General features: G+C 41.3%; 1 protein-coding gene across 2 annotated transcripts in view; it reads right to left on the bottom strand.

Annotated features, from left to right (window-relative positions):
* LOC108437087 (inactive ubiquitin carboxyl-terminal hydrolase 53) overlaps positions 1-22,135 on the bottom strand; it is a 64,767-nt gene extending 42,632 nt beyond the window's left edge. Inside the window, exons 1-4 of one of the 2 annotated variants that reach the window (XM_017713939.2) lie at positions 21,808-22,135; positions 8,748-9,383; positions 5,634-5,726; positions 5,398-5,532 (exon numbers count right to left, since the gene is read on the bottom strand). In XM_017713939.2, coding sequence (XP_017569428.1) covers positions 5,398-5,532; positions 5,634-5,726; positions 8,748-8,891 — 372 coding nt within the window. In that variant the 5' untranslated portion in view covers positions 8,892-9,383; positions 21,808-22,135. Of the gene's footprint in view, positions 1-5,397; positions 5,533-5,633; positions 5,727-8,747; positions 9,384-21,584; positions 21,664-21,807 lie in introns of those variants that run through there. The other variant, XM_037546872.1, reaches the window with a different exon arrangement.
* Positions 22,136-23,324: the final 1,189 nt, after the last annotated feature.

A 23,324-nucleotide genomic window follows, 5' to 3' on the forward strand; every position in this document is an offset into this window, starting at 1 on the left:
TATACAGGCATACAGGAGGACAATGCTTACTTCAGCCCTTTGGGAAACAGACCTGGTGAGGCTGGGACAATGAGAGGTAATGTACTGTATACAGCCTATGCTTTCCCTCACTCCGGTCATGCTGGGGCGGTAGAGGGGATTCATGAAGATGTCACATATCACACGTCATTATTTTGCATTTTTAAAGAAGACTACCAAAAACAATGACAATCTGATAATAGAAATATAATGTAATGTTCTGTCTCTTCTCAGTTTCAATTGCAGACACAGCTGCACCTTAGGTATCATCAAATCTTACTGTTTGACAGTATTTTGTTACAATAGAAAAAAACAATCCTACTTTGCCTCTGTTACTGAAAGAGTGAACCAGGGACCCATTCTTGGTCCTCTCCTTTTCATAACATACACTATATTGCCAGAAGTATTCAGTGACCCATCCAAATCACTGAATTCAGGTGTTCCAGTCACTTCCACGGCCATAGGTGTATAAACCTAGGCATGCAGACTGCTTCCACAAACATTTGTGAAAGAATGGGTCACTCTCAGGAGCTCAGCGAACTCCAGCATAGTACCATAATAGGATGCCACCTGTGCAACAAGTCCAGTCGGGAAATTTCCTGACCACTAAATATTCCAGTCAACTGTCAGTGGTATTATAACAAAGTGGAAGCAATTGGGAACGACAGCAACTCAGCCACAAAGTGGAAGGCCATTGTAAATTACACAAAGGGGTCAGTGGATGCTGAGGCGCATAGTGTGCAGAGGTCGCAAACTTTCTGCAGAGTCACTACAGACCTCCAAACTTCATGTGGCCCTCAGATTAGCTCAAGAACAGTGTAGAGAGCTTCATGGAATGGGTTTCTGTGACTGAGCAGCTGCATCCAAGCCTTACATCACCAAGCGCAATGCAAAGCGTCAAATGCAGTGGTGTAAAGCGCCGCCACTAGACTCTAGAGCAGTGGAGACGTGTTCTGTGAAGTGATGAATCACACTTCTTCGTCTGGCAATCCAATCGACAAGTCTGGGTTTGGGGGTTGCCAGGAGAACGGTAGTTGTCTGACTGCATTGTGCCAAGTGTAAAGTTTGGCAGAAGTGGGGATTATGGTGTGGGGTTGTTTTTCAGGAGTTGGACTCGGCCCCTTAGCTCCAGTGAAAGGAACTCTTAATGCTTCAGTAGACCAAGAGATTCTGGAAAATTTCATGCTCCCAACTTTATGGAAACAGTTTGGGGACGGCCCCTTCCTGTTCCAACATGACCGCACACCAGTGCTCAAAGCAAGGTCCGTAAAGACACGGATGAGTGAGTTTGGTGTGAAAGAAATTGACTGGCCTGCACAGAACCCTTCCCTCAACTCATTAGAATACCTTTGGGATGAATTAGAGCAGAGACTGTGAGCCAGGCCTTCTCTTCCAACATTAGTGTCTGACCTCACAAAAGCGATTCTGGAAATATGGTCAAAAATTCCCACAAAACACACGCCTAAACCTTGTGGAAAGCCTTGTCAGAAAAGTTGAAGCTGTTATAGCTGCAAAGGGTGGGCTGACATCATATTAAACACTATGGATTAAGAATGCGATGTCACTCAAGTTCATATGCTTATGAAGGCAGACAAGCAAATACTTATGGCAATATAGTGTACTTACTCTCACCTTAGGGAAGTTGTGCCCTCTCAAAACATGCGAGTAGAGAGTTTTGGTCTATTTTTTCGCCGTGAAAGTGCTGCTTTCACTCACTCTCCGTGTCCGCCACGGCGATGCAGCACAGCCGCTTTGTTTACACCCGGGATCAGCTGATCACGCTGAAGCCGGTCGGCATGGCGACCAGGACAACGAACATCCCCGAAGAGCTTTGGAGACGGACGCACAGGGGATGCAGAGGGGAAATAAACCAGCGCACGGGGAAAGCGAGGGAGAGACGGCGGAGGCTTATGGAGAAGAGAGGATATAAGCCACGTCGCCCTCATCACGGGCAACGTGAGGTCACTGGCGAATAAGATGGGTGAGCTAACAGCACTAGCCAGGAGTCAGAGGGAGTAACGGGAGTGTAGTTTAAATGTGCTTTTCGGAGACATGGCTACACCAAGACATCTCGGATGACCATGTTTCCATCAATGGCTTCCAGACCGTTTGGGCCGACCAGGGCTGCACCAAGAGTGGTAAACGCAAAGGAGGTGGGCTTGCTGTGCTAGTTAATAACCGCTGGTGTAACCCTGGTCACATTACCTTTAAGGAACGTACCTGTTGCCCGGACATTGAGCTGTTGGCTGTCGGACTCAGGCCGTATTATTTACCACGCGAGTATTCGCATGCCATTATCGTGACTGTCTACATTCCCCCCTCTGCCAACCCGACGTCGGCAAGTGACGTCATTTACTCAATCACAGCACGTCTCCAAACGCAACACCTGAGTGCCTTTATTGCCATATCAGGTGACTTTAACCATGTCGCCATGGCCAAGGTACTACCAAACTTCACTCAGTATGTGGACTGTCCCACCACAGAGGAAAGAACACTGGATCTACTGTATGCTAATGTTAAGGATGCATACAGCTGCTCCCCCCTCCCCCCTCTGGGCAGGTCAGACCACAACTTGGTACACCTCAACTCCTGTTATGTGCCGCTGGTGAAGAGTCAGTGACCAAGCGGACAGTGAGTAGATGGTCAGGGGAGACTTACGAGGCACTGCAGGATTGCTTTGAGGCTACTGATTGGTCTGCATCACGGACTACTTTAACTTCTGTGTGGACACCACTGTCCCAACCAGGACTGTTAAATGTTACCCAAACAACAAGCCGTGGGTAACAAAGGACATTAAGGCTCTCCTCAACAAGAAGAAGAGGGCCTTCAGAGCTAGAGACAGAGTGGAGGTGAGAACGATCCAGAGGGAACTGAAGACAGCTATCAAGGAGGTGAAGGACAAATATAGGATGAAGCTGGAGTGGAAACTCCAGCAGAACAACATGAGGGAGGTCTGGAATGGAATGAGGACCATCACCAGCTTCAGGTCCAGCAACAACAGAGGAGTAGAGGTCAGTGTGGACGGGGCCAACAAGCTAAATCTGTTCTAAATCAACAGATTTGACACAGCAGACTCTGTCCCCCCCCAGAGACTCCTCTGCTGCCGTGACAGCCCATCTCACACCTCCATCCCTCCCCCAACCATCACCTCTACAGCGTCTCTCACTGCTGATCAGGTGAGAAGACAACTGAAGAGACTCCACACAAACAAGGCTGCAGGCCCTGATGGGGTTCCACCCAGGGTGCTTAAAGCCTGTGCCGCCCAGCTTTGTGGAGTACTTCAACATGTCTTCAACATGAGCCAGTGAGGGTCATGTTTTTTGACTTCTCCAGTGCATTTAACACCGTCTGGCCTGCTCTTCTGGGTGATAAGCTAACAGTGATGCAAGTAGATGCCCCCCTTGTGTCCTGGATTGTTGACTACTTGACTGGCAGACCACAGTATGTACGCCTGCAGCACTGTGTGTCGGACAGAGTGGTCAGCAACACTGGAGTTCCAGAAGGAACTGTCCTCTCTCCCTTCCTCTTCACCCTCTACACCACGGACTTTAGCCACTGCACAGAGACTTGCCACCTTCAGAGGTTTTCTGATGATTCTGCAATAGTTGGATGTATCAGCAAGGGAATTGAGGATGAGTACAGGGCAACGGTGAAGGACTTTGTCGCATGGTGCGAGCGGAACCACCTGCAGCTCAATGTGACAAAGGAACTGGTGGTGGACCTGAGGAGGGACAAGGCACCGGTGACCCTGTATCCATCAGGGGGGTCAGTGTGGACACGGTAGATGATTGCAAATATCTGGGTGTATATATTGACAATCAACTGGACTCTCTACAGAAAGGGCCAAAGTCGTCTCTATTTTCTGAGGCGCCTGAGGTCCTTCAACATCTGCCGGACTATGCTCAGGATCTTCGAAGAGTCTGTGGTGGCGAGTGCTATCCTCTATGCTTTTGCATGCTGGGGAAGCAGGCTGAGGGTGGCAGACGCCAACAGACTTAACAAATTGATCCGCAAGGCCGGTGATGTTGTGGGTGTGGAGCTGGACTCGCTGACGGCCGTGTCGGAGAGGAGGACACTGTCTAAGCTGCAGGCCATTATGGACAATGGCTCCCACCCACTCTACGACACGGTGATAAGACACAGGAGCTCATTCAGTGCAAGACTCATCGTACCGAAATGCACCACAGAGCGCCACAGGAGGTCATTCTTACCTGTGGCCATCAAACTCTATAACTCCTCCCTCAGTGTGTGATTCACAAAACTCAATACCAAACTGTTCATATGTGCAATAACAACAATTGTGTGTGCAATAACTCAGAGCAACACTAACTTAATTTAAATAATTTAAATAGTTGAACTGCTTTATACCAGATGTTTCATATTTATTATCACAATCACCACCACTTTATTGTATTCATGAGTACTTAAATCTTGTGTACATACTGCAAATTTCTCTATATTGTTTTAAATTATTCGTGTTTATTCTTTTATATAAATGGCTGCAACAGTAACAACTGCAATTTCCCCTGGGATCAATAAAGGAATCTGAATCTGAACCTCATAGCCAAAATCAATGGATTTTTCCACCTACAAAACTTTGCTCAACTTCAGCCTCTATTTAACAAGAAACAAGGTGAAACACTGGTTCATTACCTCCTTACACAATTAACACAATTAATTATGTAATTTCTTTTCATTATACTGCCAAATGAAACTGCATCTTGCCCACAAGTTTTGACAAGAGTTCTTAAACTATGCAAAACCCTGACTGCAGATCCTTCACCCTTACAACCCTCCATTTCAACACCTGCAGGCACTGGATCACTAGTAAAATGTACATACCACCAGAATATCTTAGGTGGAATATGGTGCCATGGCTCTTATTTTAAAACTGAAATCTTTATTTAAAAATAAACAAACCTTCTTGTCACTCAATACCATTTTTTAGCATCTACATCAAAGTATCTGTTCTACATTCCAGGTTTTTCTGTTTTACTGCCTTTTTCATGTTATTTGTTATTGAGCCTCATTGATAATCTTTTGCGGACACTCTGTGAAGTGGCACTCTCATTCATGTAATAACTCTATGACCTGAAATACTGGTTTGGTATTGGCACTGATACTTGTTAAACAGCCTGAACACTGTTTATTCTCTTTTAAAGACAAATGTGAAAGTGTAGTTACAGCTTCACATGACCTTACACATAGAAGAGTGATCCTAAGCAATGTCAAGTACACAGATTTTACACTTAAAAATATCACTAGAATCAGGCTAGTACTTGGTATCGAATGATATCTTGAGTTTAGCTACTCAAATCAGCATAGAGGAAGAAACAGTGGCACTAGTGCATTTCTAGTAATAACACAAAACACACTTACAAAACATTCTGCAGCATCATCCATGAAGCCTAACTGGAAGCGCTGCTCATCCTTAAAAGTCTCTGCTAAGGCATGCCGTAAGTTGTCTGAGGGTAGTGCTCGCTCTCTGCTGTGTTGAAACTGAGAGAATATTCCCTACAAAAGAAAACAAATATATCATCATCATCTCTGGCACCAAATCATTCTTGCTATTGTAAAAAAATGACCTGTTGAGTCCCCGTGCCTGATAAGTTTACCTTTAATGCACAGAAGATGCAGGAGTCCCCTAAGCAGTAGTGGGTGGGCAACTGTCGCAGACTCCGTCTGAAGATGTCAAGCTGCCATAGCACCTATACAAAAGGCACGAATGGAGATGTAGTATTAAGTCTTAGTTTCCTTGCTACACCCCTCAGTGATTACAGGTAATTGTTCTAAACCTACAAAACCACCAGCTGAAAAAAAGAGAACCCTAATTTTGGAAATCTGACCTTGTGGTGCAAGTTCAAAATCAACACAGAGTGAGACTCCTAATAAATTTGTTGAAGATCCATATACTGTGCACAATGTATACTAAACATCTGAAAGTTCATACTCAATGCAAGTCTACCAGCAATATAAATCTGTTCTGGTAACAGAGTCCTCATATGCAGGTAACGATCCAGAGAACGAGAACGATCCAGAGGGAACTGAAGACAGCTATCAAGGAGGCGAAGGACAAATATAGGATGAAGCTGGAGTGGAAACTCCAGCATAACATGAGGGAGGTCTGGAATGGAATGAGGACCATCACCAGCTTCAGGTCCAGCAACAACAGAGGAGTAGAGGTCAGTGTGGACAGGGCCAACAAGCTAAATCTGTTCTAAATCAACAGATTTGACACAGCAGACTCTGTCCCCCCCCAGAGACTCCTCTGCTGCCGTGACAGCCCATCTCACACCTCCATCCCTCCCCCAACCATCACCTCTACAGCGTCTCTCACTGCTGATCAGGTGAGAAGACAACTGAAGAGACTCCACACAAACAAGGCTGCAGGCCCTGATGGGGTTCCACCCAGGGTGCTTAAAGCCTGTGCCGCCCAGCTTTGTGGAGTACTTCAACATGTCTTCAACATGAGCCTGAGTCTCCAGAGGTTCCCCATGATGTGGAAGACATCCTGCATTGTTCCTGTTCCAAAGACGCCATGACCCAGTGACGCCAAGGACTACAGGCCAGTGGCACTGACGTCTCATGTCATGAAGACCATGGAGAGGCTTGTGACAAAGGAACTGGTGGTGGACCTGAGGAGGGACAAGGCACCGGTGACCCCTGTGTCCATCAGGGGGGTCAGTGTGGACACGGTAGATGATTGCAAATATCTGGGTGTATATATTGACAATCAACTGGACTGGGCTAAGAACACTGACGCCCTCTACAGGAAGGGCCAAAGTCGTCTCTATTTTCTGAGGCGCCTGAGGTCCTTCAACATCTGCCGGACTATGCTCAGGATCTTCGAAGAGTCTGTGGTGGCGAGTGCTATCCTCTATGCTTTTGCATGCTGGGGAAGCAGGCTGAGGGTGGCAGACGCCAACAGACTTAACAAATTGATCCGCAAGGCCGGTGATGTTGTGGGTGTGGAGCTGGACTCGCTGACGGCCGTGTCGGAGAGGAGGACGCTGTCTAAGCTGCAGGCCATTATGGACAATGGCTCCCACCCACTCTACGACACGGTGATAAGACACAGGAGCTCATTCAGTGCAAGACTCATCGTACCGAAATGCACCACAGAGCGCCACAGGAGGTCATTCTTACCTGTGGCCATCAAACTCTATAACTCCTCCCTCAGTGTGTGATTCACAAAACTCAATACCAAACTGTTCATATGTGCAATAACAACAATTGTGTGTGCAATAACTCAGAGCAACACTAACTTAATTTAAATAATTTAAATAGTTGAACTGCTTTATACCAGATGTTTCATATTTATTATCACAATCACCACCACTTTACTGTATTCATGAGTACTTAAATCTTGTGTACATACTGTAAATTTCTCTATATTGTTTTAAATTATTATTCTTTTGTATAAATGGCTGCAACTGTAACAACTGCAATTTCCCCCTGGGATCAATAAAGGAATCTGAATCTGAATAACCATGTGGAAAATAACTGTGGTAAAAAGTTAAAACAGGCGAGGGGGGGGCATTTTTCCTTTTTGCAATGGTCAGTTAAACTGAAATGGATTCAGGCGTGAACAGTGTTAGCATTCAAGTTGAGGGCTTTTTCTGATTTTTTCTTGTGATTTTTCTGACCAACATTGCAATTACGACTTCAATCATTCATTCATTTTCTAGACCTGTATCTTGGTCAGTAAGACAAGAAGAGAGACTTTTTTCTAGCTTGAATCTTGAATGTTGAAAAGACTGCCACTTACTAGTGGACGTGTCGTTATGTACACAGTGTACGGAATTACAAATGACACACAAACTTTATCATCCGAGAGATTTAGGCCACTTAGATAAGTGTGATTCTATCTTCTCCAAGAGGTTCCAAAGACGTGATTTTACTCATGTTTCCAAAGAGCCGACACTTCTTTTTCTGATGTGTTAAACCTGACACTGCAGTCTAAGGGTGCCCTGAAATGTACATTGTAATATGGGTTATCTTTTTGTACAGGCATTATAGCTGTCTGCTGTCAGAGACCTACATCAAAATACCCTCAATATCTAAAATCCTGAAGCTTCCTCCATACCCTGTTCCATACCCTCAGTGCAAGAGTTTCAGGACATCTAAATAGGACTCCATGGTCATATTCACCTTCCCTTCAAATCCTAAGATATCATTGTGCATGCACACTCCTCTGAAGACTGAACAGGGATTCACTGTCCTTCTATGGTTGACAGGACATAAGGAGCTATGGCAATGCTACTAGACTAGAGGGATAAGATTTGTTTGTGTGCATAAGAAAGGGCAGATTAAGGTTACTACTCATTGAGAGTCTCAGCCTGAAGGCCTCATACACCGTGGACTAAATCATGCCCTGGGTATGACCTAAATATGCAGTGATAGAAGAATGAGAAAGAAAGAGAGAAGAGAGCAATGCTCATTCATCATGTCAACCAGCCCACACCAGCAATAATATAGCCTTCCAGTAATAAGCAGACAAACTGGGAATATGACTAAGCATAGTCTGAGTCAGTGGTGGTGGTGGCTGGAGGGTAGTGGTCAGGATGCAGTAAATATTTGTCTGTTCAGAAACATGATGTACACTCCCAAGGGTAATGCACCAAAGCCAAGGAGGAAACAAGCAGGAGATGTCTGAGATCTGAGCGGACGATTTGGAAAAACACTTAGGCCACTTAAAATTACATGTAGACATATAAAGGAGAGCATACCTGTATTGCACTGTTAAGGAAGCAGCTATTCTGTCCTGGCTCATTGAGCAGTCCCTTGGTGGGAGCCAGGGATAGCATAGACCCCGGCTGGTAAGCCTTGCCAAGATTGCCCCCAGGTCTCCTGAAGAACTTTACCCATGCCATTGGACAATAAGGGTCCGCCTTCCAGTTAAGAAAGTCTCTTGATGAAGCAGGTTTTATTTCCTTGAATTAGAAGTGCCTCATCAATGGGAGGCTATGTAATTCCACAAGCAGGAGCTGAAGTATTGTTGAACATGAGAGTAGAATTTCACAAATGCTTCAGAGATGAGGCAGGTGCCTCTTGGGATCCTCCAAAAGTTCTCTCTCCAAGGTAAGTCCAAGCAATTAAAAACAAATGGAGGTCAATACAACAATAGGAGGCTTACGTCATCAAGTGGCTGCTTTGATCATTCTCTTATTCAAGCAGATGAAGTCAGCTGGCTCTTAGGAAAGAGGTTTCAGAAAGGCATTGGTCACACGTGGCACTTCATTGCCTTTGAGCATATTTTAAGAGCTCGCATCGAAAGTCAGCAGAAATCAAATAAACTTTCAAAAGGGTCATCCATATCTCAATCACTCGGGCAGAAGTGCATCCAACACACAATGAAATCGAATCTAGGAAAAAAAAAAAAAGAAAGGCAGCAGTTAATTTTTTTGGCTAATTATATACAATATAATACAACCATACAATGACACACACACACACACACACACACACACACACACACACACACACATACATATACATATACATATATACATATACATATGTGTGTGAAACCTCCAGAGCAGGATTTTGTTCTAAGTGTCTACAAGGAGAACAGGTAAACTGAGTGATGTTGGTGTCACTGTATAAGACAAGGCAAAAGGAAAAGATGTTTTAAGCATTCTTTATTAATTTTCACACATAAGACATTAACACCTCCTCAGACCCAACTCAGACCCATCTTTTTTTAAATGGTTAACCCCCCTTGGACGGCTTATCGTGATTATACATATTGATATCTGTATACATGTTACCACAGCACAAATTTCACAACTTTTTCTAGATTGGTGACATCTGCTGTTGAGCCCTTATGTCATATAAGGTGTTGAGCTTTCCCACTCTGTGAAGTCATGGCCAGTTAATGTTTTGTTGGACTCCATGCCAACATAATGCTAATTACTCCAGTGGGAGCTGGTCACAGCAGTAGACCTAACTTTTGCACTAAAGTAGTGTCTTAGATCAATGAGCTACCTTGGGTCTAACATATCACACGTCAGCAAAGAAAGAACATTGTGGCTTACAGCACAAATCTGAACGCACAGAACATGGTGGAACCTCCTGGTCACCTACAGCTTTGTCTATACATCACTAACATCACCACCACGTACAGATAGTCCTGATAACACGGGCACAGCCACTGATCATTAAATCTTAAATAGATATTTCTAAATTTCTTCACAGTTAAATCATTACAATGTGAAAAGAAATCATTCAGAGTGGTTTGATATGGAAAATGTGCTATTCTAGAGAAACTTGAGTTAGAATTGTTCACAGTGGTGGTGAGCGGAATCATGTCTCTAAAACAGGATTGTCCAATTTTATCCACAAAGTGCCAGTGTAATCTTGTGATTTCTTTCCAAAAACCAAGAGCACACATGAATAACTGTTTGAAGATGGAGACAAACTAATTTAATAAGTAGAATTAGGTGTGCTCCATCTTGTTTGGAATGAAAACCTGCAGGCACACTGGCTCTCTGTACACCCTTGCTCTAAAGGCCACCTCACAAAAATGTATTACATTAAATGGTTATACATACACTGCCAGATGCTGGAGCCAATGTTTTACAACAGTTTTAAGAAAAGCTTTTTGCCTATAAAATGTTTTAAAAAAAAAAAAAAAAAAAAAAACACACAACAACAGCAAAAAACGTACCCACTAAAAACTAAAAATGTACTCAGTAAAAACTTTTTTTAAACCACTATTTTTAAACATTTAAAATAAAACCTCAGAAGACACATATACAGGTTCACTGTTTGTTTTGGTAGTAAATTAAATCAAATGGCTGCACTTGCACTGCTCCCAGAGAGAGACTGTTAGAGAGTACAAGCAAAGAAAAAGGAATAATCAGAAACATATGAGTTTCCGGAGGTGCATTCTCCAGATATTCTTACTGACCAGTATATCAAATTAAGGCAAACAAACAGGTAGAAGGTCTTAAAATGCAAAGCTCAAAGATAATTCTGAAAACTGCTGTGTAGAAATATTCAATACTGAAAAACTGACGAGTCAAATATTTTTATGTTGACTAATCATCTCTGTGCAGGCCTTTCTCCCCCAAATGCTCAACATGATGTCTGGGAGTTTGTGTTAACTTGCCAAACCATCTACCTCACACCACATTTTGGAAAGACACGGTCACACTTATGAGCCATCTTTTAAATATGAAAGACAAATAGTTCTCTGTGGATTATAAGCACAATCCTTTTCATTCATGCAAGCCACACGCACATGGTTTGTGGTTAGGTCTTGGCTGATACCACAGAATGGAAGTCTGCACAGCATCAAATGGTAGACCACATCTTTTCTGGTGGAAAATTTGAATGATGGTCATCCAAATTACTGCATGAGTTAGGATTAACACTGTTTGGAACCGTAAAAGTAAAAAGTAAAAGTTCCAGCCCTCAGTTACAACAAGTTTTAAGGCAAATTATATTCAATCATAGATTTTTAGATCTAATCTTTTCTAGAAGACTTGGCATTTAACTGAATGTACATTGAATGGAAAAATACACTAGCATGAACACATCTTGAATACTCAACACTATCAAACTGGAGTTTCAGAACTACAAATCAAAAGCCTGATTTATTGAGGTCATCCAAACTTGGCTCACCTGTTCCCCGAGCACGTCTCAATAAAAACCAGTTCAACAACATTTTTGCCTCAGTGGTATTTAAAAAGTTCCTAGCTTACGTTGTCAACTGACAAAGCCAGAAGTTCAGAGTTTCTCTGTTTTCACCCACAGCCAACATTTTCCCTAGACTGGGTTTTCAACATTCTTACAGTAACCAAAAAAAAAAAAACTAAGAGTAAACACTACAAAAAGCTTAAAAAAACAAAAACAAAACCCAAACCACCTCAAGGCTGAGGCACCCTGCACATTTGTAGGTTGGCCACTGCCTCCCTTAGCAACAGAATTCCAAGGTGATCACTTAAGCCTGGTGTTGCTGAAGTGCTCTTGCCTTTACATTTACAGCATTTAGCAGAGGCTCTTATCCAGAGCGAAAGTGCTTTGTCTACTAGAGACTAACCTTTAGGATTAAAAAGTGCTGTAGGCTAGAGATGCATCTCCAAGTGAAACTACGGTGTTACACAGGACAGACAAATAGAAAATAAGCATCTGCTGACTTTTTATATTAGTAAACAATATATCTGCTCTCCAATTTGTCAGCTGACCCTAATGCCATCTACAGTCACTGGCAAAACAACCTGCTACTGCATTAACTTTTCCAGCTAACCAGGGATACATGTGCAAAACAACATAAAACAAGACTGCACAGCTTAAAAGTGACAGGAAGAGTTGTGAAATGAACTTAGGCCCTGTAATAACTAGCCATGACCAATTCACATCAAACTATAACGGATTTGCCTTGGCAATCAGACAATAAAGTCAATTTATTGAATTCAGAGCAAGCAAAATATGTTTATTTCTTAATTGATTTCTGAGATACAGAAAAAAAACAGTAGGTCTTAAAATCTGTTCTATAGAACAGGATCAAGGTTGCCTTTACATTTGAATTATTGAGTCTCCATGCACTAAAATGTAAAGAATTATTGTTTGAGGCATGTTTAGCAAAACAAAAGGAGTGCTGCAGGATTGCTGTTTTGTGACTTATGAAAGAAACAATGTTGATCCTCTATATGACACTGAAGTATAAAGTACACTAGAAGTATATCAGATCTTTCAGAATTTTTTTTTTTTAAATCATATCACAGAAGTCTTTTGCCCATTTGATATTAATGTTTTAGATTTATGAGCCACTAAAAATGAAAGCAATGACATTATACCTGTATTTCAAATGTATATTGGTATTGTCTGATAGTTGCATAAACTAATTTATGCTTTTGGAATGAGCTTGTTTCAGGAAAATGTACCAAACATAAATTGCTAAATTGAGCCAAACCACATTTAAGAAAAAAAAGTGTCAAATACACCTCATGGCCCTTCTAAGACATACATTTGGCCTTACGCGACAGATGTTGAGTGATGCCTCATTTCCATCAACTGGTACACAGTATACATTTATGGCTAATGATAAAATAATTCAAATATTTCAAATTGATGCTATTTTCAGAGTCATGTTATTGATTGTTAAATTAGAAGAACTCAGCATTACAGACTTTTAATCAATAAACAAATTGATTAACTGATTGAGATAAAAACACATATCTACAGTATTAGACATCCAATATGTAAGCATTTATTTATTTAAATGAAAATTAAATTGGTGTTTCAACAGTGTAATTTAATTTGTGGTCAGCCTTGTCAAATATACAAGTAAAATCCATTTGAAATGTAAAGTACTGTGCAAAAGTCAGAGACCATTGTTTCGTTTATCTCATTTTCTTTTCAAAAAAGACAATTACATACAAGTTATTTATTTTTCAGAAATGAAAATCACTCTGCCGCTTCAATTCTTCCATACTTCCAGTCTTAAAATCAAATAACAGCCATGTCCTCCTAACAGAAAGTTTCCAGAAGAGTCACTAACATCATTACCTTTCACAGTAACATTCACACCAGAAACTACCCATACACACCTTAGCTGCCTTACAAATTTATTGTATTACTGAGAAAATTAATTTTGCACTAGGACACTACGTGTTAAGTGCAGTAAGGTTTTATGATTGATGAAAATCCATCAATCAGCAGTGGAAAAAGCTTTGTGAAGATTTCTTAGAAAATTTATTTTTCATGTGAATCTAAAATGGATGGAGGACATATATGACAAGTGATGGGAGAGGAAAGCCATCAACATATCCTCGGACCCCTCAAATCCCAGCCACCCCTTGTTCCAACCTCTGCCATCCGGAAAGAGGTACCGGAACATCTGAGCCAGAATCACCAGGTTCAAGAACAGTTTCTATCCCCAAGCTGTCAAACTGGTCACACCGGCAGCATCGACCTGAGCTTAACAACAACACTACAGTCTGTTACTGATCAGCCAGCACACTACACACTGAGCTCCACTAGCTCAGAGGACTGTATGCTGTGCACTTCATCTCTGCCTTCGCCTTATTTCAAGTATATTTATATATTTATACTGTTACCGTTTATTTAAGATGTTACCTTAATAACTGCTGCTACTCTGTACCTGCACTGTACACTTTATATACAGATCACTGTTTACATCTCTTTTTGCACCACTAGTACTTCTGCATTTACTGTACTGTACTGCAATTCACCAGCACATTTCTGTCTACATATCTGATACACTTGAGTATCTGACTATGCACATACTGTATACGTCCAATACACCTGTTATAACCTTTGCCTATGCACATTTTGTTTACATTCGATACTTGTACTTACTGACTACGCACATTTTGTCTTGTCTTTTGTCTTTGCACTGTTTGATATTTATCTTTTATTACCGCACTGGAAAAGTAGCCCGATAGTGTTTCGTTATACTGTACTACCCTGCATTGTATAATGAAAAAGCTGAATTGAATTTCTGAGATCAGATACTAATTCACTTGCATAAGCAAGAGGGAAGTTAACAGAAATTACAACCTAATTTTCAAAAAAAGGTGGGAAGCTGGGCAAATTGTAAATAAAACAAAAAAACAGATTTAAACCCTATATTTAATTGAAAATAATGCAAAGACATATCAAATAATGAAACAGATATTTTACTGTTTATGCCAGCAGCATATTTCAAGAAAGCTGGGACAGGGACCACAAAAGACAGTTTTAAAAAAAAATTTAAAAATAAAAAACACCTGGTTAATTGGCAACAGGTCAATAACATGATTGGCTATAAAAAGAGCATCGCAAAGAGGCTGAGTCTTTCACAAGTAAAGAATAGGAGGGGATCACCACTCTGTGAAAGACTGGGCAGGCAAATAGTGCAACTATTCAAGAATAACATTTCTCAACATAAAATAGCAAAGAAGTTTTGCTTTTCATCACCTACAGTACATAATAAGATTTAAAAATTCTTGAGAAGTTTAACCTAATAATGCAAAGCTTATTAACTGGCAGTTAGGCATGCTACATTTAGTGTTACAAACTATGAATGTACCGGTCCCTTTGAGCTACAAAGGACCAAATTTTCCTCAAACAAAAACTCACTGAACGGTCAATATTTAGCAGCAGATTAAGTCATTTTGATTTTAATTTACTTCAGTCAATTTAATACAGTTAAGTTTACAATATATTGTCTGGTTGCCTACAATATTCCCTCAAATCAGCCTTTTCTCTGTCCATGAGAAGAAGACATCAGGAAGCAAATGATGGCTACTACAGTCAGGTGATGATTCTCTACGAGAGTGGGACATGTAGCACAGCACTGATAGTGAAAACATTTCTCTTCTCAAACCTTCAGCTGCGGATTACAGTGATTCCAGCATGACATGACCTGACCAGTAAGGAAAATTAGTGGAGACCATGAGAAAACATGTGGCAAATACACTGAGTGAGACTACAGCCTTCAGAAAATCAACAGCAAAAGAGGAGCTCATGTGACTGTATTTGGTAAGACTGGATTAAACAACTTCTCTGATTAAGACTAGTCTTGGACTGCAATGTGCAAAGTGACAGGATTGAAAGTTTAGGATTAAACTTCATTTCTCTAGAACTCCTGGTCAATAAGTGCAAAGAATGAGATTAGTTGTTATATAACTATTATTATTTTGTTAACTTATTTGCTTTTTTTCATAGCCTTCATTGGTCTAAATCGGTTTTTAAAGCCTTATAAAACAAACAACAGCCAGACTAAATCTGCAAATACACCCCTTGCAATACTAGCAATGTATCACAATTAAACACCAAGTCTTCTCCATACTTTGCTTACTACCACAAACCCACAGTCAGATATACAGGTTTTCTGACCATGCAGTGCCTCACCTTACTACCACTGCAACTCAATGCAGCCAGACCAGATGATGTCACCCTGTCGGGCCTTGCTTAACCTGAACAAGTCAGTCCGCACCCTTCCTACAAAAGTCAGGCCTGCAGGTGACATCATTTCCTGCAGTCTACGCCTTTGATCATTACACAGAGAAATTCCACTGCAGAGGGATAAACGTGCTAGTCAATGAAAAAAGGACTCTGAAGACACATTTGACCTAAAAAGCACTTTTTGTCTTCCTTTAAGGGATTTTATAATGAAGTCATTTTGCTATTATGTCTGAAAATCTGTTAATGTCACATTGGAACAGCTGAACAAAGAGCGCAGTTACACAACTCCAATCCTTGAGGGCAGCACCCTGCTGCTTCCTTTACCTTCACTGGAAGAAATTACTTCTACCTGATGAGCTGCTCTCAGAACTTTCAAGTGACAAATAGCAGAAATTTATTTAGTTGAATTAAATGTTCAGTAGGTGCAGCCGACCAGCCAAGGGCAACTATTGTATCTTTGACCCCTCCACTAGCTCATATGCAGCATACATTATGAACTGAATCCAATGCACAGAACATGGAACGTACTCATCAGTGCTGATTTAATTAATCTTATGAGCATGACGAATCACCTAATTAAGAATGATACGACCGCTGCCTGTTCTAATGTCAAAACCATCTGTATGATTGATTCACAAAAGGATCAACATGATATCCACAATCAACTATATTATATATTTAAACTGCTATTAAAACGGCAATGTTCACAGGCGTGTCTGACTCACTAAAAGCTTAAAACACTTCTTTCACAAAACTTCACTTGGGAAATGTTTCCATTTAGGCCAGTAATAATAAAACAAATAGTTTATGAGTGACAGATCTCCACAGCGGTGATTAAAATACAATCTGCCGTTCAATTACTTCTCAGTTGGGACACTTAATATTTTAACTAGGCTGTCAAAGTTAATAATAGTAAGTTAATAGCCTTAATTTATCACATTAATAACATGTTAAGGTGATAAAGTATTACAACACTAATTTTTATTAGGGCAATTAACACATTTTGTGTTTGACTCTTCAAACAATCTGTAGTCCAGGCTGAAGCCCAGCTGTTCATGGGGTGATAAACTGGAAACTGTGTTGAAAGGACTCATGCTCAGGTTTCACGTGAATCTGATGAAAATAATGCTATGAGATTACTGAAAGTAATAATACATCCTGATGTTTATTTTTCATATTATTTTATAATATAATAATAATATAAATAAGATTAAGTTTAGATTATTATTTTTATAGTCAAATTAGAGCAACTGAGACAAAGGATTAATCTTATTTTTTTCATAGTTAATCATGATTCATTCATTTAGGAGTTTGACCTTATTTTTAACTTGTAACACTGATGTGCATGAAAGAAACTACACATTTCAGTATCACTGGGGACATCCTGGTCTGAAAGCGTAGTCTGAAAGAATTTTAGTGATGCCCAATCAAAATCAGTAGATCTTTGCTCAAAATACAAACTGCACATCAGTGAGTCAATGTATTATTTTTATATTGGCAGATTAATTTTGCAATATGATAATGTGACTAAACAAGAGGCAGGTAAGTGCAGTCACACTGTAATTAAATATTGACACTACTCCTGTATCAAAATGCTGCAGAACAGTTATAAATGGCTTGTTGTGCTAAACAGTCGGGAGCTTCTAACTTTTGATGCAGCACTTTTTTGATTCATGCTATTTAAACAGATAGGTGATTTAAAAAATGAAAATGCCAGTGTGTCCCTTTAAAGAGCAATTGTTGTTTATATATATTTTGGCTAATATAAATTACTGCAAATATGCTCATTTATTTTATTTGTTTCACACAGTGTAAACTTTGAAAATGTTGAAATGCAACCCAATAAACAAACAAACAAATAAATAATTAGCCATTAGACAATTTAGCTGTCAAGAAATCCAGAGTTAGGCCTAATGACATAAAAATGAATGATCAGAGCTGAACTAGTGAATTTATATCAAATGACAATGTCTCACTGTTGCCCAAAATAATGGGAAATGTACAGTTTGAAGAAGAAGGTTGTAAAGCATGTCATTTACTTAAACAAAATGACAGCTGGGTATGGACACATAATTAACATGTCAAGTTCACAAAAGCAGACAGCGGGTGGGCTTGCTAGAAATAATATCAAACAAAGAGAGAACAATAAGACCTGATGTATTTATATGTTAATAAATATTAATGCAAGAAGCTTTGGAAGCAGCACTACATTGCAGCAAAACCCAATATAAACACTGCTTCTCTCTGAGAAAACATCCTCCTCCTATTTGCTCTCTCCCAAATTCAGGAGGAAAAAAGAGCGAAGGCACGTTTAGCGCCTGTGAGTGAGTGTGTGGGGGAGAAATGTGACACGCTCCCGAAACTCTGAAACAACACTAAAGGAGCGGCAAAATTCCCGACGGGCTGGAGCAGGACGTTTTGGCTTCAAGCAACAATGCAGCGGCCGTTTCCTGTGTGGACTTCCTCTTGCCTGCGCACTGTGTTCCAGCATGCGGTCAGCACTTTTAGTCCGAGACAGAACAGGTTGCACACACACGCACAAACACACACTCTTGCTTCACATCACCACATCTACAGCTGGAATGTGCGCGCGCACACACACACACAGTTCTCAGCTTCATTCTCTCACACACTCAATCTCAGCAGCAGTAGGAAAATGCACGACAGAACATTTCCTATCGCATTTTTAAGGAATCAGCTGAGGTGGAATATCGCCTCTTAAATGTGGCAAGCCACTTCCGAAACGTATCCTCGCTTCCGTGTAGCTTGCCAATAAATGTCAGAGTAACAATGTAGCCAACAACTTTTCTTTCCTTTCATTATTAACTGATTCATGAGATTTAAACATTTGTTCAGCTTATCCTTTATGGTTCTCCTTCCTAGAAAGTAAGAAGATAGAAATTCTTAGTCATAACGACCTGCGCGCTCCTTCTTTCAAACAGATCTTTTTTAAGCCGTACCACGTTAGGAGATTATTTTTTATTAGTGGTTAAACTTTCATACTGGAGGTGACCGATATTGCAAAAAGGCAATTTCATAATACACCATGTCAAATTTTTTCTTCTAGGCTGAAATAGACTCAATAAAGCCACATTTAAAAAATACCACCAAAAACTAGGCACACAATGATTTGTATTTGAAATTTCACATACTGAGCTGCCCTGAATCTGGTTAAAAAGAAATGTACTGTGACATATTGTGATGTAATTTATCACGATAACAATAAATATCATCATACTGCCCAGATCTACAGTAGCTGAGAAGACCCAAAGAACAGCAATTAATATACAAGTTGCAAATGCAGAAAAAAACACTTCAATGAAAAAGACTACACACGCACTGCACTTCACAACAGCTCTGTAAAATAATAAAATGTGCTGCAAATTTGTAAATGCTCAAAGAAAACACTCCGCAAATGCAGAAAACATACACAACTTCAGAAATGTCAGTCACAACACGATAGAAATGATCAAAGAGGACGGAGCCATTCAAACTTTTAAAATCTATGCAGTGTAAACATTCACCAGTAAAAGTAAGTTACCTTTTATTTGAACATATAACTAATATCACTGTATCTTAACGAGAATTATTTGAACTTGTCACAGTTATTTTGCTATAATTGTTATAGTGAATAGTGTTTTCAACTGTTAGGCTAAGATAAATAATAAATAAAAGAGAGCAGAAAAAGCATTTGTTAATAAGACTCATAATGCAAAAACAGTGTTTCCAACATCTGAGTTGGCGCTACGACATATTAATGAGTAACGTTTGTGTATTTGAGTTTGAGCTGTGTGTCAGTCATCTGTTCTGAGTAATCAGCTAATTTGCCTGCTTTAAGCTTGTGCTCGAATAGTAGCTTATATTCAAAATGAATTAATGGCAATTTGGTAGTATGCCAGTTAACTGCATGACTTTGACAGGCCTAAGTGAAATTAAGGGAGCTGTTAAATGTGGATTGTATCCCTTTTCCTAATCCTTACAGAGGACAAACATTGCTAAGAAAAAACATTTAAAACGCACAATCATGTCCTCTCTGACTCACTATCTCACTCACTCACAATCTCAAACATCAGGTGCCTGTGTGTGTTATGTCACTGTTAGATAAGAACAAATCCAAAAAACAAAAGCTGCTCTGCCCAGCTACATTCTGTGCTCAACAACAGCAGGCCACGGAACTGGCACCAGCCCCACAAAAAAGAGGAAAGATACCCTCCTCACTAAACTATTTCATTCATTTCCACAAGGAAGCATGCAGTCATCATGGGAGCGCAGATATTCTCATAGTCTCTAACCGTGGCAGAGGCAAAAAAAATAAATACAAAGCTGATCCTGAATCAGAAGGTGGTGGCGTGGCACACATCAGCCGGTTCTTCAACATTCTGACCAATTCTGTAAAGTTCTTTAAGCTGAGCATGCTAAAGATGCAGGCTTGTGAGAGGGTACAAGAAGACGTGCCATTTCACTACAAACTCTACAACCAGCTTCCCTTTCTCCATTTTTACTGAACAGAACATCAGCACCGCTCTCCAGCAGCTGTAATACAGCACAGGTCTCAAAAATGAAGTGATCTGTAAGGCTGATACAAATACTGAGAAGGGCTTCACAGCAGAATAAAGTGGCTGAAAACATTCTGTAGTCTGATCAACTCAGGCAAACAGCTAAATTTAGGGAAGACGTATATTCCAGGTACATTACTTTGGCCGTTTCCCCTTATAATGTCTGTGTATCAAAACAGCTTTAATTAATCTATACATGACCATTCTCCAACTTCTCTTCCTCCCTGAGAATTAAACAGCCTGATTATGTTAGTGCACCTTTAAGATTGATATATGTACATGACCCCTGTTGTGATTGGCTGCCCTGTACTGTGCTTTGTCCAGAAAAACAGTCCACACTCTTTATAAAATCACTGTGAAAGGGCGAGGCTAAAGTGCTGTCTGCTGAATAGGGAGACAGATCTTCACTCTCCAAGAAAAACAAGTTTATTCAAAATGATCATTTTACAGGAAAAGGCAAAAACTCCCTCAACTTTAATGCAAGATATTGCAAAGAAACTTCACTTAATTAATCCAATCATCAAGACATTTTCACACAATGTGAAGGAGAACTGCGGTGTTCAAATGTTGTAGAAAAACCAAAAGTGGCACAAAAAAATGGAGATGCATGTTTTTCTCTGGACAGCGACGACACGCAAATGTTTTATTTTTTCATGACATCATAGAAAAACAAATGAATTCAACCTCGGCTGTTTTACAGCTTAATCTCCATATGTGGACTGCAGGAGTGGGAAGTGAGTGGTATGTTTTGAAACTTCTACAAATGCGTGCACACGGAAAAGGGGCACCTGCGTTTCGAAATTCCAGGCGGAGTATCGACGCGAGTTTCACTGAATTAATACGAACAAAGCCCTGAACGACTTGCGCCCAAAGCACCATCGACAAACACAACACACCTTTCTAGACACTTCACACCTCAGAAGACAGGAAAAAAGAAACGCTGGACGACAGATACACGGGCTAATCCCGCAATCTACATTTCACCCCTCTGGTTTCAACACCTCGCTACCCGAGCTGAGAAACGCCGAGCTTTACTGTTTTTACATTCGACAAGAACAAATAAACGCGGGTGTGACGGGTTGCTAACCTTACCTGTCACACCTGTGAAGCCCTGAGAGGGGAAGACCCCAAACGCCGTGTTTTATTAGCATGTCTGGGGAACGATCTCACTCTGCCTGCTCACGGGTGTCGAGGCGGTCTCCGTGTTTTACCTGAATCAGGTAGATTTCCTCCACATGCGCACTGGCGACTGCAAAATGGCAGAGAAAGTTTGCTCGAAACAAAGCAAGCGGACACGGCAAGGTGCAGGACTCACCATAGGAAGGCTGTCAGAAGCAGTTCTCCCACAGTTCGGCGTCTTTCCAGCGTGAATGGCTCCAGACGCGTCCACAGTGTGGAGTTAGCCGTGAGCTGAAGTGAACAGCGAGGAGTCCGAGGCGGAAGAGGCGAGTCTTCACGAGAATGAGCGCGTTAATAAAAAAAAAAAGTCGTTAAAACGTTAAACGGCCCCTCTTTCAGGCTGAAGTGGTCTCTTCTCTCTGTCTCCCCCCGCGTCGCGGTCTTTCTCCTCACACGTTACTTTTGTGGTTCGTGTTGTTCCGGGAGCTCCAGCTCTGTGTTTCTGACTGCGGCCACCTGAAACTCGGGATTAGCAACGTTCAGTGAGCGGAGCTCAAGCCCCGCCCCCGCTCCTCCTCCTCCTCCTCCTCCTCCTCCTCCTCCTCCTCCTCCTCCCGGGAGCGAGAGCGCGCTGTTTACTGCAGTCTCGCGCACAACAGCTCAAGGCTGGGGCTCGCACTGCTCGCAGAAGGTAGCAGTGACTCGACTCGCGCTGCTCCAGCAGAAGGGAGGTGTCGGTTTACGATTTGGTGGCGCTCGGTCCGCAGTTTACATCTGTTACAGCTGTTCTGGAACCAGTTCAGCCACTGAACCGATTCTCCATAAGTGTCCGACTCAGTGAATCAAATCGTGTCACTTAGTGTGCGGATCCACACGTTCAGCTTCACTCCCAGCTCCTGCATGTGGCCTCACGAGGGCCGTTTCTGAACACGCTGGAGTCCTAATCTTATTTGGGACCCCACACACAAATTGGCTTTGTCATTTTGTATACACGAACGAAAAAATAATTATATCGATTCGTCTTAATTTGTTTAACTATTTATTTTCTGACGGTGACAATGTAAAGACCCCAGAGTGACTCGGTGATCCTAAGCAACTGCACGTAACGCGTACAGCAAGAAACCGCCCTCCTAACAACAGTTAGTCCCTAATGGGGGGGGGGGGGGGGGGGTGTACACAAAACACAAACCCAGTACAGAGAGAGATCAGCTAGAGAGAGGGCGGTCTTGCAAAGCGGTGTGTTATTCCACTGAGTGAAACTGTGAAAGGTTATTATTCCGTTTTTGTTAGATGTCTTCAGCGTGTAACATGTACAAACACGTCCGAAGTAGTTTGATTCATTCGGCCCGGTGAAGCGGTTTGGTGAGTCATATGCTGAAGAAGAACCGGATCTTAAAGAGCGATTCATTCACGCTCGGACGTCGTTGGTGGGAAACGGTCTATGAGGGTCCGAGTCTCAGCGCGTGATTAATGCACCGCTTTCTCTCACTGAGACTCTTCACTGACGGGCACTGCTTACTTCTGAGCGGTTAAAATGATAAAGAATGAAGGGTGACGAAAAAAGCCTGAACTGCTGCTCTGAATGTGATGCAAGGCCACTGTTATCCGAACACCATCTGTCTAATCCTGTTACATAAAAAGATGGAGGGGAAAAAAAACAATTAGAACTCCACTCTTTACGGTCATTTTCAGTAGATATTCTAACACAAATCT

Source organism: Pygocentrus nattereri, chromosome 2, assembly GCF_015220715.1.
Source record: "Pygocentrus nattereri isolate fPygNat1 chromosome 2, fPygNat1.pri, whole genome shotgun sequence".
Lineage (NCBI taxonomy): Eukaryota > Metazoa > Chordata > Actinopteri > Characiformes > Serrasalmidae > Pygocentrus > Pygocentrus nattereri.